At 41.6% G+C, this 24,068-nt stretch overlaps 1 protein-coding gene across 4 annotated transcripts in view; it reads right to left on the reverse strand.

Annotated features, from left to right (window-relative positions):
• Nucleotides 1–24,068, reverse strand: part of TEAD2 (TEA domain transcription factor 2) — an 81,527-nt gene that overhangs the window by 37,685 nt on the left and 19,774 nt on the right. For all 4 annotated transcript variants that reach the window (XM_066607802.1, XM_066607799.1, XM_066607801.1 and 1 more), the window contains exon 2: nucleotides 13,332–13,600. In XM_066607802.1, the coding sequence (XP_066463899.1) occupies nucleotides 13,332–13,533 (202 nt within the window). In that variant the 5' untranslated portion in view covers nucleotides 13,534–13,600. The remainder of the gene's footprint in view (nucleotides 1–13,331; nucleotides 13,601–24,068) is intronic.

The raw sequence follows: 24,068 nt of genomic DNA on the forward strand, positions 1-24,068 counted from the left end.
GCTGAACCACATGGTGCACCTCGTATATTAAAAAAGTTTACACAAGATACACGAAAATGCAGAAGGCAGTGACTGTGATCGAATAACCACAAAAGCAATACTCACCCATTTAACCCTTTTAGAACTAAGAGTCATTAATTTTATTTTCATAGTCCACCAACCATTTTTTTCATTTAGGCCTTCTTATAGGATCAAAATGCAACTAGTATCTTTTTGATTTTTGTTATATAGGAAAAACAGGCACAAATTTGGGGAAAAAAAATTGCAACTTTACTGTGTTCTTTCCCATGTACAACTATCTAGTTTGTATAACCAGTTAAGTTCACCACAAAAAATAATCCTATTACTCTTCCAAGTATAAAGATACCAAATATGTGCACGTTACATGTTGACTGATGTGGTCGTTACTGCTCAACACAAGGATTCCCATTATGGTTTTATAGGAAGTCTGTCAGATGAAAGTAACTCTACTATTAATGTGCTTTTACACGGAACTATTATCATTCGGATTCCTGTGATCCAGCGAGAATCTGAACGATTATTGTGCAGTGTAAATACATATACCAACTGAACGTTCACTCCTCATTCATCATTCAGTTTGTGTATGCATAAAACGGAATGACTTATCGTTCCGTGTAAACAGGCAGTCGTTACGTTTATGAATGACTGCCTGCTTACTGTGAATGGAGGAGTGCGGGACGGAACGATCCCCGACATACTCCACCTCCATCCAGTCAGAGATGCTCACTCATGTGTAAAAGCACAAGAACGTTTATTGCTGGGATGACCTGTGGGGCGTCTGTTACCCAACAGATCGTCTTGTGTAAAAGCGCCCATAATGCCGACGTGGAGGGGCATCATACTATGATTCCTTCTGGCAGAGCTCCTATCACAGAGAAAGCTTCATTCTTTTGACCCAGGCGCTGTATGCAAATGAGTCTGAGACCGTCCAATGAGTGACCTTTTCGGCTCAGACTCATGGTCTTTCTCAGCCCCTCCCCTTACTTGATGATTGACAGCTCCCTTCTACAATCCTTAAGCAAGGCCATGTAGAAGTTTCCCCTTTCATTGCATATGTTTTGTGTGCTTGCTACTAATAGGCAACCTACGAGATTTAAGAGTTATTCCCATCAACTACCAACCTACCGAAACACGGTATTTCTATCTTAGTGTGCGGTGCTACTCCGAGGGCGCAACGTGATTGTTCTCAGTAAGATAAACCAAGTAATCTTGTAGATATGATGCCTTTAATGGCTAACAAATGGCTAACACGGTACCAAACTTTTTCCGCTTTATCCAAGGACGCATTCACATGAACGTAAATCCGAAGTGTATTATGCAGTAAATAGGAGCCATTGTTTTCAATGGGTTCATTCACAACTGCACATTTTTCATGAAAAATAAAACAGCATGTCCCATTTTGGTGTATAATATGCACTGAAATAGCCCATTAAAACAATGGACTTGCGTAAATATGCTGGAAACCTGCATAATTGTTGCATATTTACGCAAGAAATCAATGGGATTTCTTACCGTTTTTTACTCACTTAAATATGCTATGTAGTTATTAGAGATGAGCTGCAACCCCCCGCTCACCCACAGCGCACCCGAGTACTTTTCACCCGAGTAGTGAAGTACTCGAAAATCGCGGTGCTCGATTGCAAAATCGCCCTTACCGAGTACGTTCACTCATCTCTAGTAGTTATTCATTTTTAAAAAAATGCTCAAAGGCAGAAATACACAGAGAATCAGAGTATTTCAGTCCGTGAATATGCTGTGTATCCTCAGACAGAAATACGCCTTACACCCATGTGAATGAGACCTTACTCTTAGCAGCACAGGCAGTGAAGGCTGTGCATGCATACCGCTACTCTATTCACTTCAATAGCTGCATTCGGGATAACCAGGTGCTTGAACTCGGCTATCTATGACAGTCCTATTGAAGTGGAGTGGAAGGGGCTAAAAACTCGACATAGGTGGAGTCCTAGGGGTTGGACCCTCCTATCAAACAGCAAGTGGAAGATGGGCGTATTATACCCACAACACCTGGATCCCAAAGTGCTGCTAAACCAAATTCAGGATCCTAGGGCTCCTTCACCCGGGCATATTTATCATCAGTAGTTTGTCTGCCAAAATACAGAAGAAATGGAAATCTTCCCATTCTACTTTCTCTCGGTACGTTCCACTCCTTGTTTTGGCTCTCAAAATACTGGTGAAAAACACACCCCTCTAAAGAAGCCCTCATGGCATTAAAGTGCTGAACTCACTTTGATGGGACTAGTTGGACATCTTGTATGGGGAGGTGTCCAGACTTTCCTCCAATGACAGATATTAGGAGAAAGAGTTGAGCATTTTGGATTTCAACATGTCCAATTCTTTTGTTTTCGAGGGGTAAGCAACTACCGGAGGTGTCTGGCAGCAACTTATTCCCATCTCCTAATTGCAAACACAGTATGCTGGGGAGAACAGCCATTGGTCGAACGATTGTTTAGCCGACAGCTATTTAAGGTGTAGGACCAACTTTAGCGTATATGTATATTTCTGTGTGAGCTTGTAAGCAAGCCTGTGAGACATTTGACTGTAAGCCTCAACGTGAAGAAGGATATAGTAAGTAACTCCTGTATACACATGGTGATGACCACAGTCATCATGGGTGATTGACATGTAACACTTATTGAATAATTGGTATTGCATCATACTATGCAATTCCACCATAACAAATGTAATTGTATACTAGATATATAATTTACAAAAATTACAGAGGGGTGGAGTATTCAACTATGAGAATGAATACCGGTGTATAGCTTCAATGTGTTTTTTTTTGAGTTGTGGCCAAGCAAGACCGTAAAAGGCTCTCAAACTTATAGAGACAGCAATTCGTTATACTGGCCCTCCATTACAGATATTGTAGTCTTACTTCATGGGGCAATTACAGGCATGACTCCTGTCACATATTGTCTTCACCTTTGCTGAGTATTTACTTTTTTATGTGTATTTTAAGCATTTTTTTCTGCCGTGAACACTCATGTGAAACGGTCTTAAAGGGCCATGTACCAGACCCAAATTCTCTGCTTACAGTTTTACCTTCTGCCCCCATCAATCTTCTTGTATTCCACATGTAATTTCACACAGCAGTCCCATCTGGAAGACACATGTGCCTCACTCCAAAGCAAATCTGAGTAAATGTGGCTGTGAATACTGGAATTCCTGGCACATAAGCCAGTTGTGGAAGGGTATTGCAGAACGATAATCAATCTACAGATGGATAAGAGATCCCATCTTGGTCACATGTCCTAATCCTATCTTGTGACTCCAAGAAGGTTGCTGGCAGTGCTAAATGGTTTGCAAGTAGCATAGATGATAGATGGTTAATTTCTCGGTTTCTTCTGATGGTATTATTGGATCTTACTTCCTGATAACCATAATTTTGGTTTGTCCAGAGTTTTTAAAAATATTCTGAAAAAGGGAACCATACCTCCTCTTATATTATTCAGCCTGATATAGCAAGAATATTTAAAGGGGTATCATCCTTATAAAAAAATTAAAAATGAGAATTAAGGACATATTCTACTGTACAGCTTTTTATTTTTCTCTTCTTGTACTGATATCCTAACTGATGCCGCAGTGTCAACATCAGAACAGTTTTTTTATACACGGACTTCCTGCCATGTAACCTCTGAATATGTTCCTATGAGTGGAGGTCACCTGACAGGAAGTTCACACACATATGTCTATGGAGACACTTCCATGTCGACCCAAGAACAAGCAAAATATTTACATTGTTACAGAGGTTCAGAGCTCAGGAAACGGAAAGAAGAAAAACCGTATATTAGAAAGTGTCGCTATTTTCAGTTTAATATCTATATTTAATATACAACATCCCTTTAAGTTTGCTCAAGATATTAACTTGAATAATGCAAATTGACTAGTCTTTAATAAATCTTTAAGAATGTTTTTAATAATTTTATGAAGTTTCCGATAAACTTCTATTAGAATTTGTAAGGGTGCCTGTCCACGGGCGTTTTGGGATTGTGTTCCCCGCTGCGATAATCCGGCTGCGAAGAACACAATGCACATTTTCCATAGCGTTGCTATGGAAAGCGCAGCCCCCTGTCCAAGAGCGGAGAATCATAGCGATTCTCCGCTTGCGGATGGCAAATAACAGCATGCTGCGAATTGCCACGATTCTCCGCGGTCAGCCTATCTGTTAGATAGGCTGACCGCGGAGATCCGTCTGCAGGCTCCTGCTCCCGGGTGGTGGCATCGCCCGTGGACAGACAGCCTAAGGGATTTCATGAACGGCCCAAAGCTTATCCTGTTAGTTATATATAAATCAATACTTCTTCCTCTGTGTTTGATTTAGATCCTTTTGTGGCCATAGGCCATCAAGGAGATAACTTAGTCATTCCCAACACTCAAGGCCCATTTAGACATAACGATTATCGCTCAAAATTCACTCAAAAGCCATCTTTTAAGTGATAATCGCTGTGTGTAATTGCACTGATGAGGAATTCACAGCATGATACAGCTGATACTATTGTTTCAGCTGTACTTTGCTCCCTAAACACAGGCAGGGTATGAAGAATACCCTGCTCGGAGCACTCAGCTGTATAACAGCCGAGCGTTCCGAGGAGAGAACAGCTGGATGCAGAAGACAAGCGGCCCCGCTTGTCTTCTGCATCCCCCGCTCAGAGCCCTCAGCTGTATAACAGCCAGGCACTCCAAGCAGAGAACAGCTGGATGCAGAAGATAAGCGGCCCCACTTGGAGTGCAAGGTGATCGCTCAACGTTTGAACGATCATCTTGCCGTGTAATGCACACAATGATTATCGTTCAAAAGACATCTTTTGAGCAATAATCGATGTGTCTAAATGGGCCTTGAGGCCACCTGCACACGGGCAGTTTTGCATGGCAGAATCCGGAGTGGGCGTCCGCCTTAGGGCTCATGTACACGGGAACTGCGCATAGATAGGGACAAAGACAGTGCAGAGTCCCACACCATATTGCACTCTGTGACCTGCCACCTTGAGGTAGTATATTAATTACATTCTTCCCTAAAAGCAATGATTGTAGTGGAGCCAAGTGCCAAAATATGCACACATTGGTGCATGCATGAAAGATGAAAGTCCATTGGAAAAAAACTCAGTGAGCTTCCATGTAAAAAAAAAAAATCATATGGTCCTATATTCCAGAGTTATGTAATATGGAGCCTGAATGCAGCCATGTGCGTGAGTTGCATAGGGCGTGTGCTGTTTGATATTCATGGATCCTGCACATTGGATGTGCTATTTTCATCCATGAAAAATAAAAATTTATGAAAACTATGTTTAACATAAAAAGTTGATTTAAAGAATAGGTATTTTTATGACGTATTCCCTTTAAACCACCAAGTAACCAAAGGCTACAACTTTTTCCCACTAGGAATTAATACTACACACACTAAAAAAACACTTCACAGACAATAGTGCTTTAGGATTACAGATAAAATCAAGTGTGAAATGATTAGTATTGTGTTTCCAGTGTTCTAGGTAATACTGGCCACAACCCATCCTGAACCACATTGTATTCATTCCAGTGTAGGCTTTCTAAATCAAACATTAATGTCAAGATTTTATGGCAAGAAATGAATGGTATATAACAATTCTGTAAAAAAAAAGTGCGTTATGAGTATGGGTAACATCGGATTATGTGCTAAAAAATTGTATTCAAATTTTCTGGTCAGGATTCAGGGTGGAAGACTTTAGGTAGTCATTCACATTAGGTGGAAGTAGGTTGAAAAACTTTTGGACAAACAATCATCTGGTATACGTTAATTTCGCAAACACAGCCAAAAACATTTTAGTCCATATTGGCTTCAATAGTCACCAAACACATTAGGGTACCTTTACATGGGGCCACTATCTTAAGTGCCTACCAGCTGTCTAAATGGCTCTCTCCTGAGCTATCTTTCACACAGGAGTTGTTCAGCGAGAGGTGGAGGAGGCTGTGGGAGATCCCTTCCAGCCGCCGGCCTCCATTTAGAGTCAACCATTTCATAGATGGACAACTGCCTCTTTATACAAAGTGAGGAGTCGCTCACTGGTCACTTCATTTCAGTGAGTTGAAATGGAAGGACTAGCGACTAATAAGTAGTTTCTTAACATGAGACAACTATCAGTTAAAATCGCTTGTTTGAGCAATTGTTCAGTGGATAGTCAGCCCGTGTAACAGTAGGCAGAAGGAGGTTGATGGTTAAACAACTGTTGAAGAAACAATTGCTAGGTAAACCATCGTTTTGCTGACTAGAGGCCCATTAAGACACAACGATTATCGCTCAAAATTCACTCAAAAGCCGTCTTTTGAGCGATAATCGTTGTGTGTAACTGCACTGATATCGTGCAATTTTCGTTATGCCGTCGCTCATCGTTGTCAGGAATTCACAGCGGGATACAGCGGATACTATTGTTTTATCTATATCCCGTTGCCTGATGACAGGCGAGGTATGAAGAACAGAGCGGTCCAGCTCTGTTCTCCATACCCCGCTCGCAGCGCTTGGCTGTATAACAGCCGGGCACACCGAGCAGAGAACAGCTGGATGCAGAAGACAAGCGGCCACCCTGCTTGTCTTCTGCATCCTCTGCTCAGAGCGCTCGGCTGTATAGCAGCCGGGCGCTCAGAGCGGGGAATAGCTGGATGCAGAGGACAAGGGGGACATGCCTCTTGTGTTCTGCAACCTCCACTCACAGCGCAAGGTGGAGGTTGCAGAACACAATGACAATCGTGTCATTTGCGCTGTAAATGACACGATCGTCGCTCAAAAGTCATCTTTTGAGCGATAATTGATGTGTCTAAATGGGCTTTAGGCCATGCATATTTTCGTCCGTGTTGGTTGCTACAGTTGATCAAACTGGCCATACATGTTCAGTAAATTGGGGCAATGGACGAACAATCTTTCGGAGAACACTCTTTCAAATAATGATCTTTCTTTTGAAAGATGGACCAAAATTTCAAATGTAGCAGCCTTCATTCCTGACAATGATGGTCTATCACCGGTTGGTTAAAATGACTGCTCATTTTTATACCAGTATTTCACTCGAAAACCAATCGTTTTATAATTGAAATACTCGATTTTCATCAACTTTAGACTACATTCACACAGACGAGAGCAATATTGTGGTGAGAAACCGGGACCGATATTGCACTTCCCTACATGCGTTTTTCACGGTGATCCATTTTCATTTAAAAACGCCTTGCATTTTTTGCATGACATTGCGATCCTCAGGAGCGTGTTTAACACGCGCCAAAAGATCGCAAGTGTTTCTCATTGATTTCAATGGGAAACATCACATTGCACTCGCAGGCACATCGCACGGCATGTGATGTCTTTTAAGGTCCCATTGGAAGCAATAAGTGAGGTGTTCCGGGGGAACATCGAAAAGATAGAACAAACTGCGATTTTTATCCTCGCTGCAAGAGGGACAAATTCAAAAACAGTTCATATTCGTTCGAGTCTCGTGCGTCTCGCAACACACAAAACTCGAGCGAGATTTCAGGTATCCGTTCACCAAAGATTTCCCCATCCTTTTCGGTGTTGATGCCCCCATTTAAGCCTTAAGTATCCTATGATTACTGTCCACAGTTCTTAAAGGGGTTGTCCCGCGCCGAAACGGGTTTTTTTTTTTTCAACCCCCCCCCGTTCGGCGCGAGACAACCCCGATGCAGGGACGTACAGAAAGCTTACCGGAGCGCTTACCTTAATCCCCGCGCTCCGGTGACTTCTATACTTACCTGTGAAGATGGCCGCCGGAATCCTCTTCTTCCGTGAACCGCAGCTCTTCTGTGCGGTCCATTGGCGATTCCAGCCTCCTGATTGGCTGGAATCGGCACGTGACGGGGCGGAGCTACACGGAGCCGGCATCCTGCACGAAAGGCTCCATAGAAGAAAGCAGAAGACCCGGACTGCGCAAGCGCGGCTAATTTGGCCATCGGAGGGCGAAAATTAGTCGGCACCATGGAGACGAGGACGCCAGCAACGGGGCAGGTAAGTAAAAAACTTTTTATAACTTCTGTATGGCTCATAATTAATGCACAATGTATATTACAAAGTGCATTAATATGGCCATACAGAAGTGTATAGACCCACTTGCTGCCGCGGGACAACCCCTTTAAGATTATGACAGAGTCAAGACATAATACACAAGCAATCTGCTCTACTTAGGATAAAAGTTGCAGGAATTACTTGCAAGTGATGGAATTTTACTGAATTCCAAATTCAAGATAAAAAAAACGCTGTGTTATTAACGAGCGGTGGATTACAACAGACTTAACATAGGGTTCTCTTGGCAGGAGCAGGCCAACTAAGAGTTAATTGTGCAAAGTAAACCTTCATTACAGGGCTGTCTTGTAATAGATTAGGTCTGTATGTGCTACTCCCCCACCAACCCCTCCAAACACACTAGAGCTTGTCCTGCCAGGCAGAGACCTGGATCAGATTTCATCTACCACCTCCTCCCTCTTCTCCTCCAGCCTGACTCCCCTCCCCCCTCCCCACCCGCTGGTGTCTTCTTTCCATGTGACCTTGCAAAGGCTTGATTTACTGGAATCACAGACCCCCTAGAAAGGCACAGAGGAAGAGTGGGAGGAGAGACCCAGGGTATTACACAACAAAAGCTAACTCCAGGTCTCTCCCAGCCAGACACCAAAAAACAGCAGCTCTACTGCAGGGTACACCTATGCCAGGTGGCGGGCAGCTAGTAGATGCCATGCACAGAGACCGGGCAGCAAGGAACACTCACACAGAGATAAATCGGGAATCTTGCAAATGACCCAGGAAGATATGGAGTGAACGCAGATATGGGCCTGTATCTATTGCAGGAGTGCAGATAAAGAAAACATACAGAAATCTGCACCGGTTGTAAACCATAATATTCTACATTAGACACAAGCAAAATCACGATTGGGCCACCTGCACACGACCGGGTCGGATTTTGCATGCGGCATCCTGCAGCGGAATCTGACCCTGCCGCGTACCTGTCCGCAGTCTGCATGATCTGTGCTGCGGATTATGCCACACTGTCACCGATCCTGCGACCTTTCCGCAAGGATGATTGCAGAAGGGTCACGGGGCGGACAGCTTCCATTGACTGCAATGGAAGCCGTCCGCACAGAGTCGTAGCACACTGCGATTTCTTCTCCACAAGTAGAAAATCGCAATTGATTTCTGCTCATGTAGAGGAAATCGCGTTTTGCCATGGCATGCTGTGGGCAGCATTTGCTGCGGAATCCGGAATCCGCCCGTGTGGCCTTAGGTTTATGATAAGTGATGTACAGATACTGACGCAGGAAAATCGTCCAGAAATATAGTGGAAAGCTGTTCTGCTTAGCGCAACATTTACTAAACATGCTTTCAAAAATTTTACATTTGCATCTACACCATGACCGGCTTTCCAGACCAAGGTCCGCCGGCACAAATCTTCAACCAATTCAATGATGCTTCGAATTGGGTGGTCACAATTTACAAGTATGAAGCCATTTAACCCTTTCTATGCGTACACTGCGATAAGTGCAATGTGCGTTCGCTGCTGTAAAATTGGCTTACTATTATAACATATAGGAATGACTATGTGATAAATGTCTGTGTGTTGATCATATAATGGATGCATAGAGGGCAAAATAAAATGGAAGTGCCCATTGAAAAATGTTAAAACATCTGGAATACTGGAGAAGTTCTATGAGGAACTTAAAAGGAACCTCTAAGCTCAAATTTGCCATCCTATCTGCAGGCATGATGTTATAGAGCAGGAGGAGCTGAGCAGATTGTATATAGTTTATGGTGAAAGATTCAGTATAATTTATTTCATTCATTTATATCTCTGCACATTCTGAGCTTAGGAGTCCAGTGGGCGGAGCTATCAGTGATTGAGAGCTATAGCTATATGCACTCATACACAGACAGCTGTCAATCACTGATAGGGACCGCTTGTCTTCTGCATCCAGTTGTTCCTCGCTTGGAGCACCCAGCTGTTATACAGCCGAGCGCTCCGAGCGGGGAATGCAGGGGGAAGCGGGGATGCTTGTCTTCTGCATCCAGCTGTTTGGAGCGCCTGATCAGTGACAGCTTAATAAAACTGCACAATGTCAGTGCAGTCAGACACGATTATTGGTCAAACGATGGCTTTGAGCGGTTTTTGAGCGAAAATCGTTGTGTCTAAAAGGGCCTTAAGGATCTTCTAATATTCACTATGGATCTCTTATACATGAGGCCTTAAAACAATCCATGGCTTTACTTCACCAAATCGACCTCCACCCCTTTTCCCGATACATGTCTCTCATGGCAGTAACAACTGGTTTGTGTCTCAAAGGCTTACGAGGTGACAGCTGCATTACAAACTACTTTGCATTGCTTATTCATATGACTGAAGTCATTGTCTTCTAGTCTCTCAGCAGAAAATCTATGTGCCTGTATGACAACCTGTACTCCATGAAATGAAACACTTAAAAGGTACTCCAGTCTTATTTCCCAAAAATAGGCTATTGTGCAGGTCATCACATGACACATGGAATATCAATTTTATTTGCTCTCACACGTGGTTTTGGAACCTGGGTACCAATGAGTGACAAATCATCTTCGGTACATTATTGGACGCTGCTCATTTGTTGGACAAGAACAACCTCACTCGAGAAACTTTTTGGGTTGCTCAGCTGATCACTAACTCGTTCGCGCTTGTGCAGCCTGTTTAGACAGGCAGATCATCGTTGAGGATCATACACTGTGATCACATTCCTATTTTACACACTGAGCGGAGACTCTTTAAACGTAATGATAAGTGAACGAGCCAACAATGATTTTTAGCACTGCTGAAACTGAACGACAAACGAAAAGTCCATGATTCTCATTCATCACTCAGTCATTGGCCAGCGTTTAAAGCGTACGATTATCGATCACTTTCGCTCATTTAAAAGACTTTTTTGAACGATGATCGTTACGTCTAAACACAGCAATACTTTAAATTGGGATTCCAGTGCTTGAGGCAGAGATCAGCTGTTTGTGGAGAGGACACAGTAATGTCCTTGTCACTGAGAAAACCCAATGCCCATGCAATGCATGGCGCATCATTGTAGTTGTCTACACCATAAAACACATAATAATCTTTATTTATATAGCGCCAACATATTCCGCAGCACTTACAAGACAGGGGGGATAAAAACAAGACCATGGTTACATTAAGTAATCAATTGATGTAAAAAGTAGGGGTGAGGGTCCTGCTGCAACGAGCTTACATACTACAAATAATGGGGTGGTACAGAAGGTAAGGGGCTGGAGATGTGCACGGTATGGCAAGGTGGAGAGTGTGGGATGCTATACATATAGACAATGGTCAGACTGAGCCGTATAGTGACTGAATCGGTATGACTGCAGGGTGGTTGATTGTGGCGAGCAGGGATTACAGTCAGTAGGACAGGGAGCATGTTATCAGGTGGAGTACAGAGGGTTTTGGTTTAGGAGATGTGGTATGCCTCCCTGAAGAGATGCGTTTTTAGAGCAAGTTTTGTGTGTCAGGGATTGCCCGGATAGTTTGGGGTAGTGCGTTCCAGAGGACTGGTGCTCCTCTGGAGAAGTCTTGGAGGCAGAAATGAGATTTTCAAATTAAAGAGGCACTTAATCTGTTTTCATTAGCAGAGCGGAGGGCACTGGCTGGGTCTTGTTCTTAGCTAATTTGTGGTGTATTTGTAATGTTCTGCATGAGGACAGAATTCCAAACCCTTGTAATGCTCTCTTCTACCTGTCTGATGATACTTATAATTACAGCTGTAGCAAAGTTTAACTTGACTGTGATGACTTTCTACAACATCTTATCTTATTCTATTGAAAAGCGATTGTTATCCTTATACAACAAACACCATTGTGCAGAAATTGAAAGGGCAATAAATAGTGGCACAAAGACTTATCTTTGGGACATATAGTGACATTAAAAATATGTACCCTGGTTTACATATGCTGAACATGTAAATGGGTATAATCAACTGGTCTAGAAAATTCAAGATCAGATCAATTAATTGCATAAAAGTAATGCTCAAGGCTTCGTAGATTATGCCAACCATCTTACAAAATGAAATATGGGAACTGTGTAGGATCATACTTTTCAACAGTGCCAACCTTTATGAGATTCTCCAGTGAATGGGGCCACAAACAGGATGGACCTCTGCCAATTTACATTTAAGGGGTATTCCAGTCTGAAGAATTTATTACCTATCTACTGAATAGTTAATCAAAATACTAATGACCACCTGTCTGTGAGTGATGAGTGACTGTGTGAGTTACATGTGATGATGTCACCATCATGTGATCAGTCACTGGAGCTGTGAGCTCCACCCCTGATCACATGACTGTGACGTTATCAGAGGTCCTAAAATATGCAGAGCCTGCAAGCAGCCGTGTGCTTACAGGACCTGTGATGATGTCACCATCATATGATCAGTCATTCGTGTGACATGCATGTAGTAGAGCTGTGTGTGTGTGCGCGTGAGATGTGCATGTAGCAGAGCTGTATGTGTCAGGCATGTAGCAAAGCTCTGTGTGTGCGTGTGACATGTCACAGTAACAAGCTATGATTTCACCTCAGCGAGCAGCTATAATTTGTAAATCTCGAACAGCTGATATGCGAAAGCAATGAGCGAACATGTCTCCTCAGCGAGCTGCTGAAGTTCATAAATCACATGCAGCTCATATGCAAGTGGCACATAGCGCCACCAGAAACACGGTTACTAGTAAATGCTACAACCATTGACAATAACTGCACAGACAACAAACCATCACCAGAATGGGGACACTGGTCCCCTGTTTCACCTGTAGGAAGAATTTGAAAGGAACGGTTCCTGAACATGTACCCTGCTGCTCCACTCACAGTCTATAAACTGACAAGGATCCCTCATTCTGGCATTTGTGGGGGCCCAGCAATTGGGCCTGTACTAATCTAGTAGATAAATGCTTTAGGATGGAATACCTCTTTAAAAGGGACATTTTGTGCAGGTTTTAAGTGGGACATAGGTGGTCCTGAAGTGTTCTGTGATTTGGATTTCAAATGTTCAAATGCAGCTCAATCTAATAGTGGGTCACATGATATGTATCAGAGGACCACGCAATAATTCAATGTCTTTGCATTATTAATGCTGTTGTCAGGAAGGCTTATAGAATATAATTTTAACATACTGAAGTTGCTAAAAATTGACATGGTTGCTTTCACATTTATCAAAAGTAATGCAAAACCACAAGATGAGCCATAATGTTAATATTTTGTCATTAAATACAAGCTCATCATATAATTCGGTGTATCTAATGCAATGTAACTCACCATACATCTTGCCTTCATCTGATAAAATAATCTTGCGCCTCCCGCATGGTGGATAGATAGCCAATGCCTCCTGGAAACTCTGTTCTATGTCTGGACTCCACACACCTTCTGCATCATTGTCTAGACTCTTCTCCATGGAATCTCCCAAATCCCCTGTGCTCTCAGCTGGGCTGCCAGCTTCACTCCACCCGTTGGGATCCATGTTTGGAATAGGAGGGAAAGGAGAGGCTCCTCCAAGCCTCACCTTGTTAAAGAGGACTCAGCAAATTCTGCAAAACAAAGAGGACAATTATATTTATTTTTGACCCCCTAACCCAAAAATGTCTCTATGTTGATTCTACTAAAATGTTCTGATTCTACGGGTGCACTTTAGTTTTGCTGGATGAAGAGCTTAATAAATATCTAAACAGTCTACATAATAGGAATGTTGACTTGTCCGGAGATCTTTCTACTACTCAACACGTGGTCTGTATATTGTCAAATAAGAGAACCTAGCAAAATGTCACACTGGAGGAAAGCCAATAGGAACTATGGATTAAACAACAAAAACATATGGTCACATTTGAGCTATATTGATCACCATAGAAGTACAATTGATTTAGTGCCCACCGATATTCTACAACCTGTACAAATATGATAACCACATACAAGAAAAGTAAGGTATCTGGTAGAAAGGCCTCATATACTTTTTTTAAAGAATGGCGCGAGGAGTCACTACATCAGATATTAGGTGATTTTTTTTTTGATTATTTCTTAAATCTCAAAAAAAGTATTCCCATTTTTGAAGACAGAGACCTCATTTTCCTCCCTCTATACATATTAGAGACAGTGACTGTTTACACACAGCAGGCAGACATACAAGTCCCTTGGTTGCTCCTAGTGCTGCCTCCCCTTCTCTCCTCCCTTTACTTTTACAAAGGTCTGATAAAAAGAAAAGTATTTATATTTAAATGATGTGGTGGTGCCTGATGGAGGGCAGATGATAAGTAGACCTTTATTATTCTTGATTTCGTTGGGCATTATCACTTTTTAAGGGTCATGAGCATGAGAATGTTCTCATTGATGGGTGGTTTTGGGGCAAGGTTTGCTGGATTAGATTACAAACTAGTCAAATCAAGATGTATGACTTGTAAAGTGCAGCTTGATGTGATTTTTCAAACTTGCCAGCACTTACAGCTAAAGGGACAAGATATGGTTGCCTAGAGAGTATCAGGTCATATAAAAAAAATCAGGTTGTGTTGGAGAGATACTAAGGGTTACTAAACACCCAGTGCTTCTCCAATATAGATTTGATACATGATCCATAAAGTTATGCACCCTCTTTGGACATCTCAGAGGTACTTTATTTTGCAGCACTTTGGCCCTACTTTAGCACCAGCTACTTCAGGTCTTTCTCATGTACAAACTTCTTGATAGAATATTAAGCAATAGGCAAGCAACAGTTGCAACATCGGGCTGTCTACAAGTTCATTTACAGGAGACTAATCTGGCCAAGCACTAACATTGTGATGTTAATTTTTAACCTGAATTTAATGAGAAGCTCGGGCTGTCTAACAACTTTGGTTAAAGAGTTTATTTAGCTTAACTGTTTTGAAACCAGTCCGAATGGTGTATTGTAAATAGACCTCCCTTGCTTAAAGCTTTTGACATTTCCAGCTGTAATCTACTGTGTGTATTGTTGGTAATGTTTTCTTTGGTTTTAATCCCATGTAGAATTTTTAATTTTAGACTGAACTACAATCCATTTTTTTAAGCAGAGGTCTAGCGAAATCAAAAACTGCTGGAGAAAAAGAAAAACACACCAAACTACATACATGAAAAAAATATCCATGTAGGAGTGTGTAGTAAAATTCCTTTATAAACATATCTGGTCAGTAGCTCTCTTTCTCTACCTGCAGCTGTCAGAAGGCTCCAGGCCCCTGTCATCGGTGCAGTAGATGCCACGCTATTCTTTTGGTTTATGCCACTTTCTGTAGGCATGCATGCTTAGCTCTTAAAGGGCCAGCACACAGACTTGGTTTCCTGTCTTCAGCCTATCCCAGTAATTTCCAGGTTACTTTAAGTCACCTCTCCCCGCTGGAGGTGCCTGAGGAAAAGGCCTCTAGTGTTCCAAGTGAAGGTGTTCCTAATTTCTGCTTGCTACCTGGTTTTGACCCTTGCCTGTCATGTGACTCTACTCTGGTTTTGGCCATACTAGCTACATGTGACTCTTGGGGTCCTGCATGTGGCTTCCTAGCTGACAGCAACTGTAACTACTATTACACCATCGTGGCACCAGGGCTAAGTAAAACTGTCAGTGCCATATGTCTCATTCATATTTTTATAGACCTTTAATGTCTATTGTGGCTCCATGTGAATATGTCTTGCAAGCACGAAAGGGTTGAAAAAAGTCAATATGATGGATCTACATTGAGAAATAACTGCATAGGTCTGTCCTGACCAAAATACACAGATCAGTGTGATGATGGGTGATCAAGAGGCCATATGGCTCTACCAGGGCTAGTAAAATGGTTAAGTAGTGGTGTGTAAATCCCAACCCCCACTATGGAAATCTTTCCCGGTAGCTTTTTTTTTTTAAAGAAAAAATCTAAAGTTTAGAACAAGTAATATAAAGGATACATTTCATTTTAAAACTGGCTAAAGGACAAACAGTTCATGGTATGATGCAGTGAAAGGGTCTTATAGTTGGTAAATCTAATTCTTTGTGATTTCCCAGTGTTCAGGTGGACCAGACGTCTTGGTATTAGAATTAAAAGGCACAAATGATGAATGTGGTGCTTCTACCTGCTCTTTTGTATTAGTACATTGTAAGTATATGGCCATTTTCTGTGTTTTTTTCCTGGATATTCCCCTTTTTGCAGTGATTCTAAAAGGCCACAAATGGGATGATCCTACCACTGATCAACAGGAGAACCATACAGATACAACACAGGTGACCAGATCCAACCAATGTACTTCTGTCCCTAATAGCTGAAGCTTTGATGATGTATTTTCCACATGCTGTATATTAATACAGTCGTTGAGCAATTTAATGTATCTTTATGACCACCCTGCTCCTTTACAAGTGCTGACATTTAAATACTTAAAATCTAAGAAGAATATTACAAGCACACAGGTGAGACATTCTAGACACACATGAAGAATTTGGTCTGTCCAAGAGAATGAGTTCAAACTCAGTTAAATAGTACGTTATCGGATCTGACTGGTGTATCCTTGGGTCACTTGTCCCAGTGCTTGACCTTGTAGAGGCATATATAGAGGGTCCCAAAAGGAGAAATCTAAATTTTGCCCCTAATTAGTGAGTTTACGTGGAACAACTATCGTTCAGATTATCGCTGGATCGGGCAAATCTGAACAATAATCGTTCCTTGTAAACGCTTCCAGTGACTGAACGACGAATGATATAATTCGTTCACTTTTCATTTGGGTAGGCATAAAAATCTAACAACGATTGGCCTGTGTAAAAATAGTCAATCGTTCATCTATGAATAACTGCCTATTTACTGTAAATGGAGGTAGGTGTCTGGAAGAGATCTCCTGACGCTCTGAATCCATTCAGGAGTGATAATCACTAGGATGACTGTTGGGCGCTTAAGCGCCGACTATCGTCTCATCTGAAAAGACCCTTACTCTACCAAACTGCCTCCTTCACCAAGGTGAGCTCAAAGATTCCCTGTCCATTTTGCCCATTTATTGCAGGTGGAAAAAAAGTAGTGTAACTCTTTGATCTTGATCCAAAATCTAATTTCCCCTTCCTTTCCCCCTTTTTTTCTATTGTTGATATCTGAGTGACAATTTTCACTTATAACGAAAAATTTTGTGCCAACCACAACTGTGGGCCCCGCAGCCACAGTGCCTTGCACTAAAATATACGGATGAGGCTTATTTTATATACTCAGCAGTCTAGCATTTACAACCTCACACTTTAGGAGATGCAACAGGTGGGAGCAGTGATGCCATTGGTCACTTGCTATGAGCAATAGTTTCTATAAATGTAGTTACATTTCTTTACTCAAACTTTAACAATTCTTCAGGTGAAGTTTAGAAACTGCACATTGTCCACTGTTATTACTGTCAAACTTTAATTGGTTGATGTGCCCCCGGAAATGTTCTATGGGAGTATTAAGGCCAACAAGAAAAAAGTGAGAAAAAAAGTTTAATGGATACCAATGTCCTACACTCACCATACCACGGGACAAGCAGTCTTCTTCCTGTTAGTGGGCAGTTCTTGGAATACAAGGACAGGTTGACCTCAGCCACATTGAGTGGGTCTGTCAGGCTGCCAGACTGCAGCAGGTGTGAAATGAGCCCATGTCATTGGAGCCGCTGGCAGGGATGGGGCACAGCAACCCATCTAGAGCACAGATACATTTTTTAAGAGCTGTTAAAAGTGCTACTGATACCAGGGAGATGAGTAAATTCATTTCATATATTGAAGCTTGAGTGAAAAAATCCCTTTTGAAATCTGACTGCTGTCCACTTGGCCCTCAATGAAAGCATTTTTATTTAGTTCTGACATTCAGATTTAAGAGAGAGCAAAGTTCACTTCATGGGCACTGGATCAACTATTGGCCCCTTGGAGACCCTATTTTTTAAGCAGGGTAACATGGCTATAGCATACAATGGAGGTGTCCATAGGTTATTAATGTCTAGAAATGACCATCACAAGTCCCCTCTAAGGGCCAAATTCATAAAAGAGGAGACAGGGCAGGACTCTTTCAGCTAGGATAATTAGTTGGACTGGTTTGGATGGAGCACGCATTTGGACACATTTGTGGTCTCAGCTCATAAACTTCCAGCAATGTTATTTACAATCAGTGAAAATGTACAAAAAGTACAAAATAAAGCTTTAATATCGGATAAGCTACTATGAGGGTACAAATTTGTGACAGTGCAACATTTTGCAGAGTCCATAGTTTAAAAATAAAGTAATAAAATAATTAATATTACATAATTTTCTACGTAATGTCAAATTCTGCAAGAAGACCTGGGAGGTGGCTTGAAGTATTAAAAAAAAAACTTACAGAGAGAAGCAAGAACATTACCAAACAAGGGTCTTAGCTGCAAACCCATCTACATGCTGCTTTTTAATTAATATGCTAGAAAATTACATAACTCTGGTTTCAGCTCTTGGGAAATAAAATGTCTCACTTTAAACAGAAGACTAAATTGCATAAAACTAATTTTACATAGAATGGTAATATCAAGGCCGAGTTTAGAAGGGGTTAAAATTAAGAAGAGGAGTACTATAGTAAGGCTGGTTACACATCACTGTATTTTGGCCTGACCATGGGTCTTCTGACCCGAACTCCGAACATTATAGAGTCCTATGATGCTCGGAGTTCAGATCAGGAGACATGTGATCAGCCTGGGACACATGTCCGTTTAATGGAGACATAAACATGGCCAAAATTCGGTTGTGTGTTGCCGGCCTAAAGGTTCAGGTTCCGGTTTTATACTCCATTGTTGCATTGGTTTGTATGAACAACAACCACGTGAATGTTCAGATCAGAGTTCGACACCAACTACAGGTCCCATGGTTAAATCATGGAATTACTGAGCTCAACCTCAGTATTGCCATTTCAGGGGGAATAGGAAAATTTCTTTGATTGTAAGAAATCATACCAGAATTTTTGAGATTGTTGCTCAACTTTTTTCACTACAGGGAAATACTGAGGTTACACACAAGTCGTAGTAATGCCATTCATGTGTAATAATAACCATGCAAAGGGGCATTGCAGAACTGGCCACTGTTATCAGGGCAGTTTGAATTTCTCAAATCTACCTGAAAAAGAGACTAGGTTGCATTGGGTTCTACTACCATCCTAGGTAGTTTTATGCACTGAAGCAGTCTTGTCCAACCTGTGGCTGTTTCAAAACTACAACTCCCAGCATACCCTGGCAGAGGCAGACTAGGAGTTGCAGCTATATAACAGTCAAAGACCCACATGTTGAAGAATATACCACTCATAGTATATTACACGGTTACTACTCAACTCAAGAACATTGGCTGCTGGATGTCCATGGTTGGAAGGAGGATGGTGCGATCAGGGCATGATGCGAGTTGTAGTTTTGCAACACGTGAGAAACAATGTACGAAAGGAATAGTCATTGAGCTTTTACTGTTGACACTAGAACAGACTGCAGAAAATAAGCCAGTCATTTCCCCTGCTAACTGAAAGAGAAAGCATTCAAAGGAGATATGCAGACGAAATAGTTGGAATTCTGCAGGGGACAGGTAACTCGCACGCTTGGATCATTATGACACCACCATCCTGCAGGTTACCATACGCTTATTTACTAAAATAAAACCCTGGACCTCAGCCAAACCTCTAGGAATGAGGACAACATCCAAGGTTTGTAGTTACACATCTGAAGTTAAAGCATTCCTGTTGTCTAAACTCGCAGGCACAATGTAATGTGAGCAGGTATTTATAGGGGTACAGTGTCGGCCCTCAAAGGAAACAATTTTACTAGTCTGCTGCTCCACCAGGTTATAAGAGTTCATATATCCGCTTCCAGGAAAGCTGAGTGACATGATGACTAATATAGCTTGCACATGGACTGTCACAAAGATTTCCTAAATCACCTAAAAAAGTATTTATGCAGTATCCCACGCTCCTGTATGCTGATCGGAAATGCTATCTTTTCTCCTTAGGGAGAGCACCTAGACGGTGAGTGAGAAGACTTACATGGGCATGCACACTCCTCTGGGTAATATGCAAATAAGGGAGATGGAATCTTGTATGCTGAAGAATGGGGCAACTCTGTTCTTCAGGATTCTTACTAAAACTAGCTGAAACCCACTTGGCCATATTGGTGATCGCACAACTCTTCCCAGCCACCTAAGACAATGTATCTAACAGAAAGAGACGTTTTTAGATTCTATCCAGGCATTTTTAACACTCGGCATTATTTTTGCCGTCAAAATTACTAGAACCCTAACAAAACCCATTATAAGTCAATGGGATCCATCATAGCAGTCATGGATCCTTCTCAACGCGTTACAATCAGATAATCTCTTGTAAACATACTCTGCTAACAGGCAACAGCTAAATAAATGATCTGGGTGCAATAGTTTATGGCAGGCCAGGAAAAGATTACAGGAATACTCTGAGCAAAATTATTTGGCCTACTCCAAAGCCTAAGGGGGGAGAGTATGGCACACAAATTCTTTCTTTGCTGTTTTCTGAATTTGTGCGCCATGTTTTATCCAATCAAGCCGTGAAATAGAGATAACAGAATATAATCTTTTACCTAAGGTTTTCTTTTAAAGAGGTTGTCCTACTTCTAGCTGTTTTGCTGCAGGGAGCAGACAGCTCTGTACATCAGACAGTGGCCCAGGTTGGTACTGCAGGCTGAGTCCTATTCACTTTAATAGGACTCAACTTACACTACCAACCTGGGCCACTGTCTGATGTATGGAGCTGTCTGCTCCCTGCAGCAAAACAGCTAGAAGTGCGACAATCCCTTTATTGTCCTGTTCAGCATTATTAGCTACAGGAGCAGGAATGTGACAACCACTTTTTTCCCAACCATTTTAAATGCAGTAGGTTCATATACGTCTTTAACCAAGGGGTACTATATATTGAGGAGTAGCTACAGTATAGGAGTGCAGAGGTAACAGTCATACCCTTAACCATGTTCCTGATAGAAGCTGAAGACCCCACTGCAATATAGGAAGACATCAGTATTATTAGTGGTACATGGTAGGTGGGGGATCTGCTACAGGATTTGCATTGGGAGCTTCAAGTTACACCTCTAACTACTGTATATTCAAGTTACACTTCTAACTATATGTGCGGTGACCCTTGAAGTGACATGGTTTGCATTACTATACATTATGATTACTGTAAAGGCCATACCTTCAAGTGAGAGAGAACGACTAAAGAGTGTATGCAAGTATTGTAACATGTTAAAAAAATGGAATAAAAGAAGTACAGGGAGAAGAGAATGATTTGGTTTTTGCCACACCTCTGTCTCCCCACAGCTTTCCATCCCCCACTTCCACCCACACCAAAGGCAGCCTGTCAGACAGCACTGACACGCCAGACCTCCTGTTCTCCAATCTTAGCTGCAGAACAGGTGGACTCGCCCGGGGCAGCTGCTCCACACAGGATCTGGAGATACAGGACGGAGATTACAGTGGATAGAGTGCACCAAGGGCGAAGGGGAGGACACTGAGAACTGCAAAAGGGAAATCAAAGTTTAACAAACAATCGGAATTAAGTCTCTGCCATCAAAATACTTCTATTTTTGTTCTATGTTTTGTTTTGTTTTTTTAAGTCTGGGATGATGGGCGAGTGACGAAAAAAGAACAGAGCCCATAAGTTTGCAATTGAGTTGTAAAATCAGAAAGGAGTAGATATATGAAATTCATGTGACTTCTGGATTTGTGTCATATTTCCAGAACTCACAAGTTGAGTTTCTATCTGGCAAGTCTCTGTGTGGCTACAGACATGTTAATTCCTTGATTGGGGTGACGCAGACTTGCATCACAGCATAAAAAAGTATGGCAGGCACCCAGTTCTATCTTGTCAGATCACTTCTGATGCACCTAGATTGGAATGTGTCCAGTCAATCAGCTGCACATGCTACTATATCTGGCTTATGTTTGGCATAAACATGAAGAATTCCCACTGATTATAAATAAATATATGTTTACAGTTTTGCAACATTTGTCCAATTCTCACATATTCCAAGGATATTTTGTGGCAACTAGCTAGTATTTCATATGGAAGTCATTCTCTTCATAGAAAAAAAAACTAGAAAAAAATTTAATATTGGAATCAACAGTACAAATCGTTAGCATAAATCTGCTAAACACTACAATTGTTGCAAAAGTAACCAATCAAAAAAAGACACACACAGACATGATGCCTAAAACCTGATCAGAGGCAAACGGCGTTCCTACAGTTCTATAGGCTATAAATACTGCACATGCTGCCATATGGTGCTTTCATAGCGCACTGCCCAAGTTATCCCCTATCCACAGATGGATCTCAAGAACAGAGGTCCTATGTCCCTCCCTGCCTGTCACTGAGTAGTCGCCTCTGCCCTTGCAATTGCATCAGAATGAATGGAGCGCTGGCCGAGCGTACGCAGTTGGCACTCTACCTAGTTCAATGGGGCTTATGGAATACCTACAGTTTCATTGAAAATGAATGGAGTATTGGTACGCTTGTGCGACCTGAGCTCCATTTAGTCTCCTCCTCACTGCAAGGGATGCAGTACGTCCATAGTGAGGAGGACAGGGGACACGTGACCCCCGTTCCAAGGATCAGTGAGACCCACGATGAGCACCAAGTTGTTGCATATCCATAGGATAGGGGATAACTTGTCATTCTGTTACAACTCCTTTTAGGAGCCATTACCTCTATGGAATATACCTAGAATATAACATCTGATGGCACATGTCACAACTTTTCTGCAGTGGATTCCATATGACAGGAAAGTCCTTCATCTTTTATAAGTTTCAGTATAGACCCATAAGCTACAAAAGGGTGCTATACTATAACTCTGTACATCCTGGAACTTCTATGGAGCTGCAGTATGACCAGGTACATGAGCTGAATAATCTCTAAGTAATGTTATTCAAGCAAGACAGAATAAAACTACAGCACACCTTGGTAACTCATCTGACCAAAGGACTAAATGCTTTTTTATAAGTTCCACATATATTTATTATGTTTGTACATTAATTTTCTTTTACACTTGCACAATTTCACAAGTAAAAAAAAAACTACGGAAGCAGTTCGCTGTCCATTTGCCTCATGTTTCCGGTTCTTTGCTCCCTCATCTGCTCTTTCCTGCCAAATCCTTTGTTTTATTCTTCCATTTAAACATTCTGGCCGTCTACTCTCCTTTGTGCAAAGAACTGTCAGATATTGTAAACAATAAAGTTTCCAAGCAAAGTATATATACAAAGTTTAGATCGTCTCAACAATGTTCCTTCCAGTCCTGGGACTTGAAAACATCAACAAATAATGTGTGGCCAAACAAACTTATTTCATATACCATGTGCTACCTTGGAGACACTTCAGAGACCAGTAGCACAAACATACTAAAGTTGTATCTCCCTGTAAAAGCAGAAGAAAAGAAATATATTTTATAGGTATAATCACACGCGACAGATTTGCTGAAAATCTTTCGCAAAAACAAACAATAGCAAACCCGGACCAAATGGTGTGGATTTTTTATATAGATTTTGGTGTGGATTTGCAATGGATTTCACCCCAACAGCTGAGGCGTGAAATCCACAGCAAATCTATACCAAAAAATACTTGATACATTTTCCCTTCTACTCAAAGGTTTTCCATTCACGGATTCCATATCATCGATAGGGAAAAGCAGGGGTTTAAAAAAAAATCTGTACTGCGCATGTTCAAAGGCTCGCCCGGCGGAGTACAGAGAAGAAGAAGATATGACAGGTACGCGCGGCCTAAAACTTCCAACCCCCCAAAAATATATGTATGTATTTTTAATCATCAGAAATAGATCCAATGGGAAAATGATTATACTTCCCAAAGGGAAACATTCATTTTTTTTTCTCTTTGTAATATTTTACAATTTATATGTAAAATAAATAAATAAAACCTGCGAAATGAGAATTTTCAAGGGACTTTTGTCTGAGAGTTATAGGGTACACATCCTTATTATGTTTACATAGCATAATGTAAACGTAGGCCACATTCATACCTGCATTCTGGTTTCTGGTCCATTTCTGCTATTCAGCTT

This window comes from Eleutherodactylus coqui, chromosome 6 (assembly GCF_035609145.1).
Source record: "Eleutherodactylus coqui strain aEleCoq1 chromosome 6, aEleCoq1.hap1, whole genome shotgun sequence".
In the NCBI taxonomy this organism is placed as follows: Eukaryota; Metazoa; Chordata; class Amphibia; order Anura; family Eleutherodactylidae; genus Eleutherodactylus; species Eleutherodactylus coqui.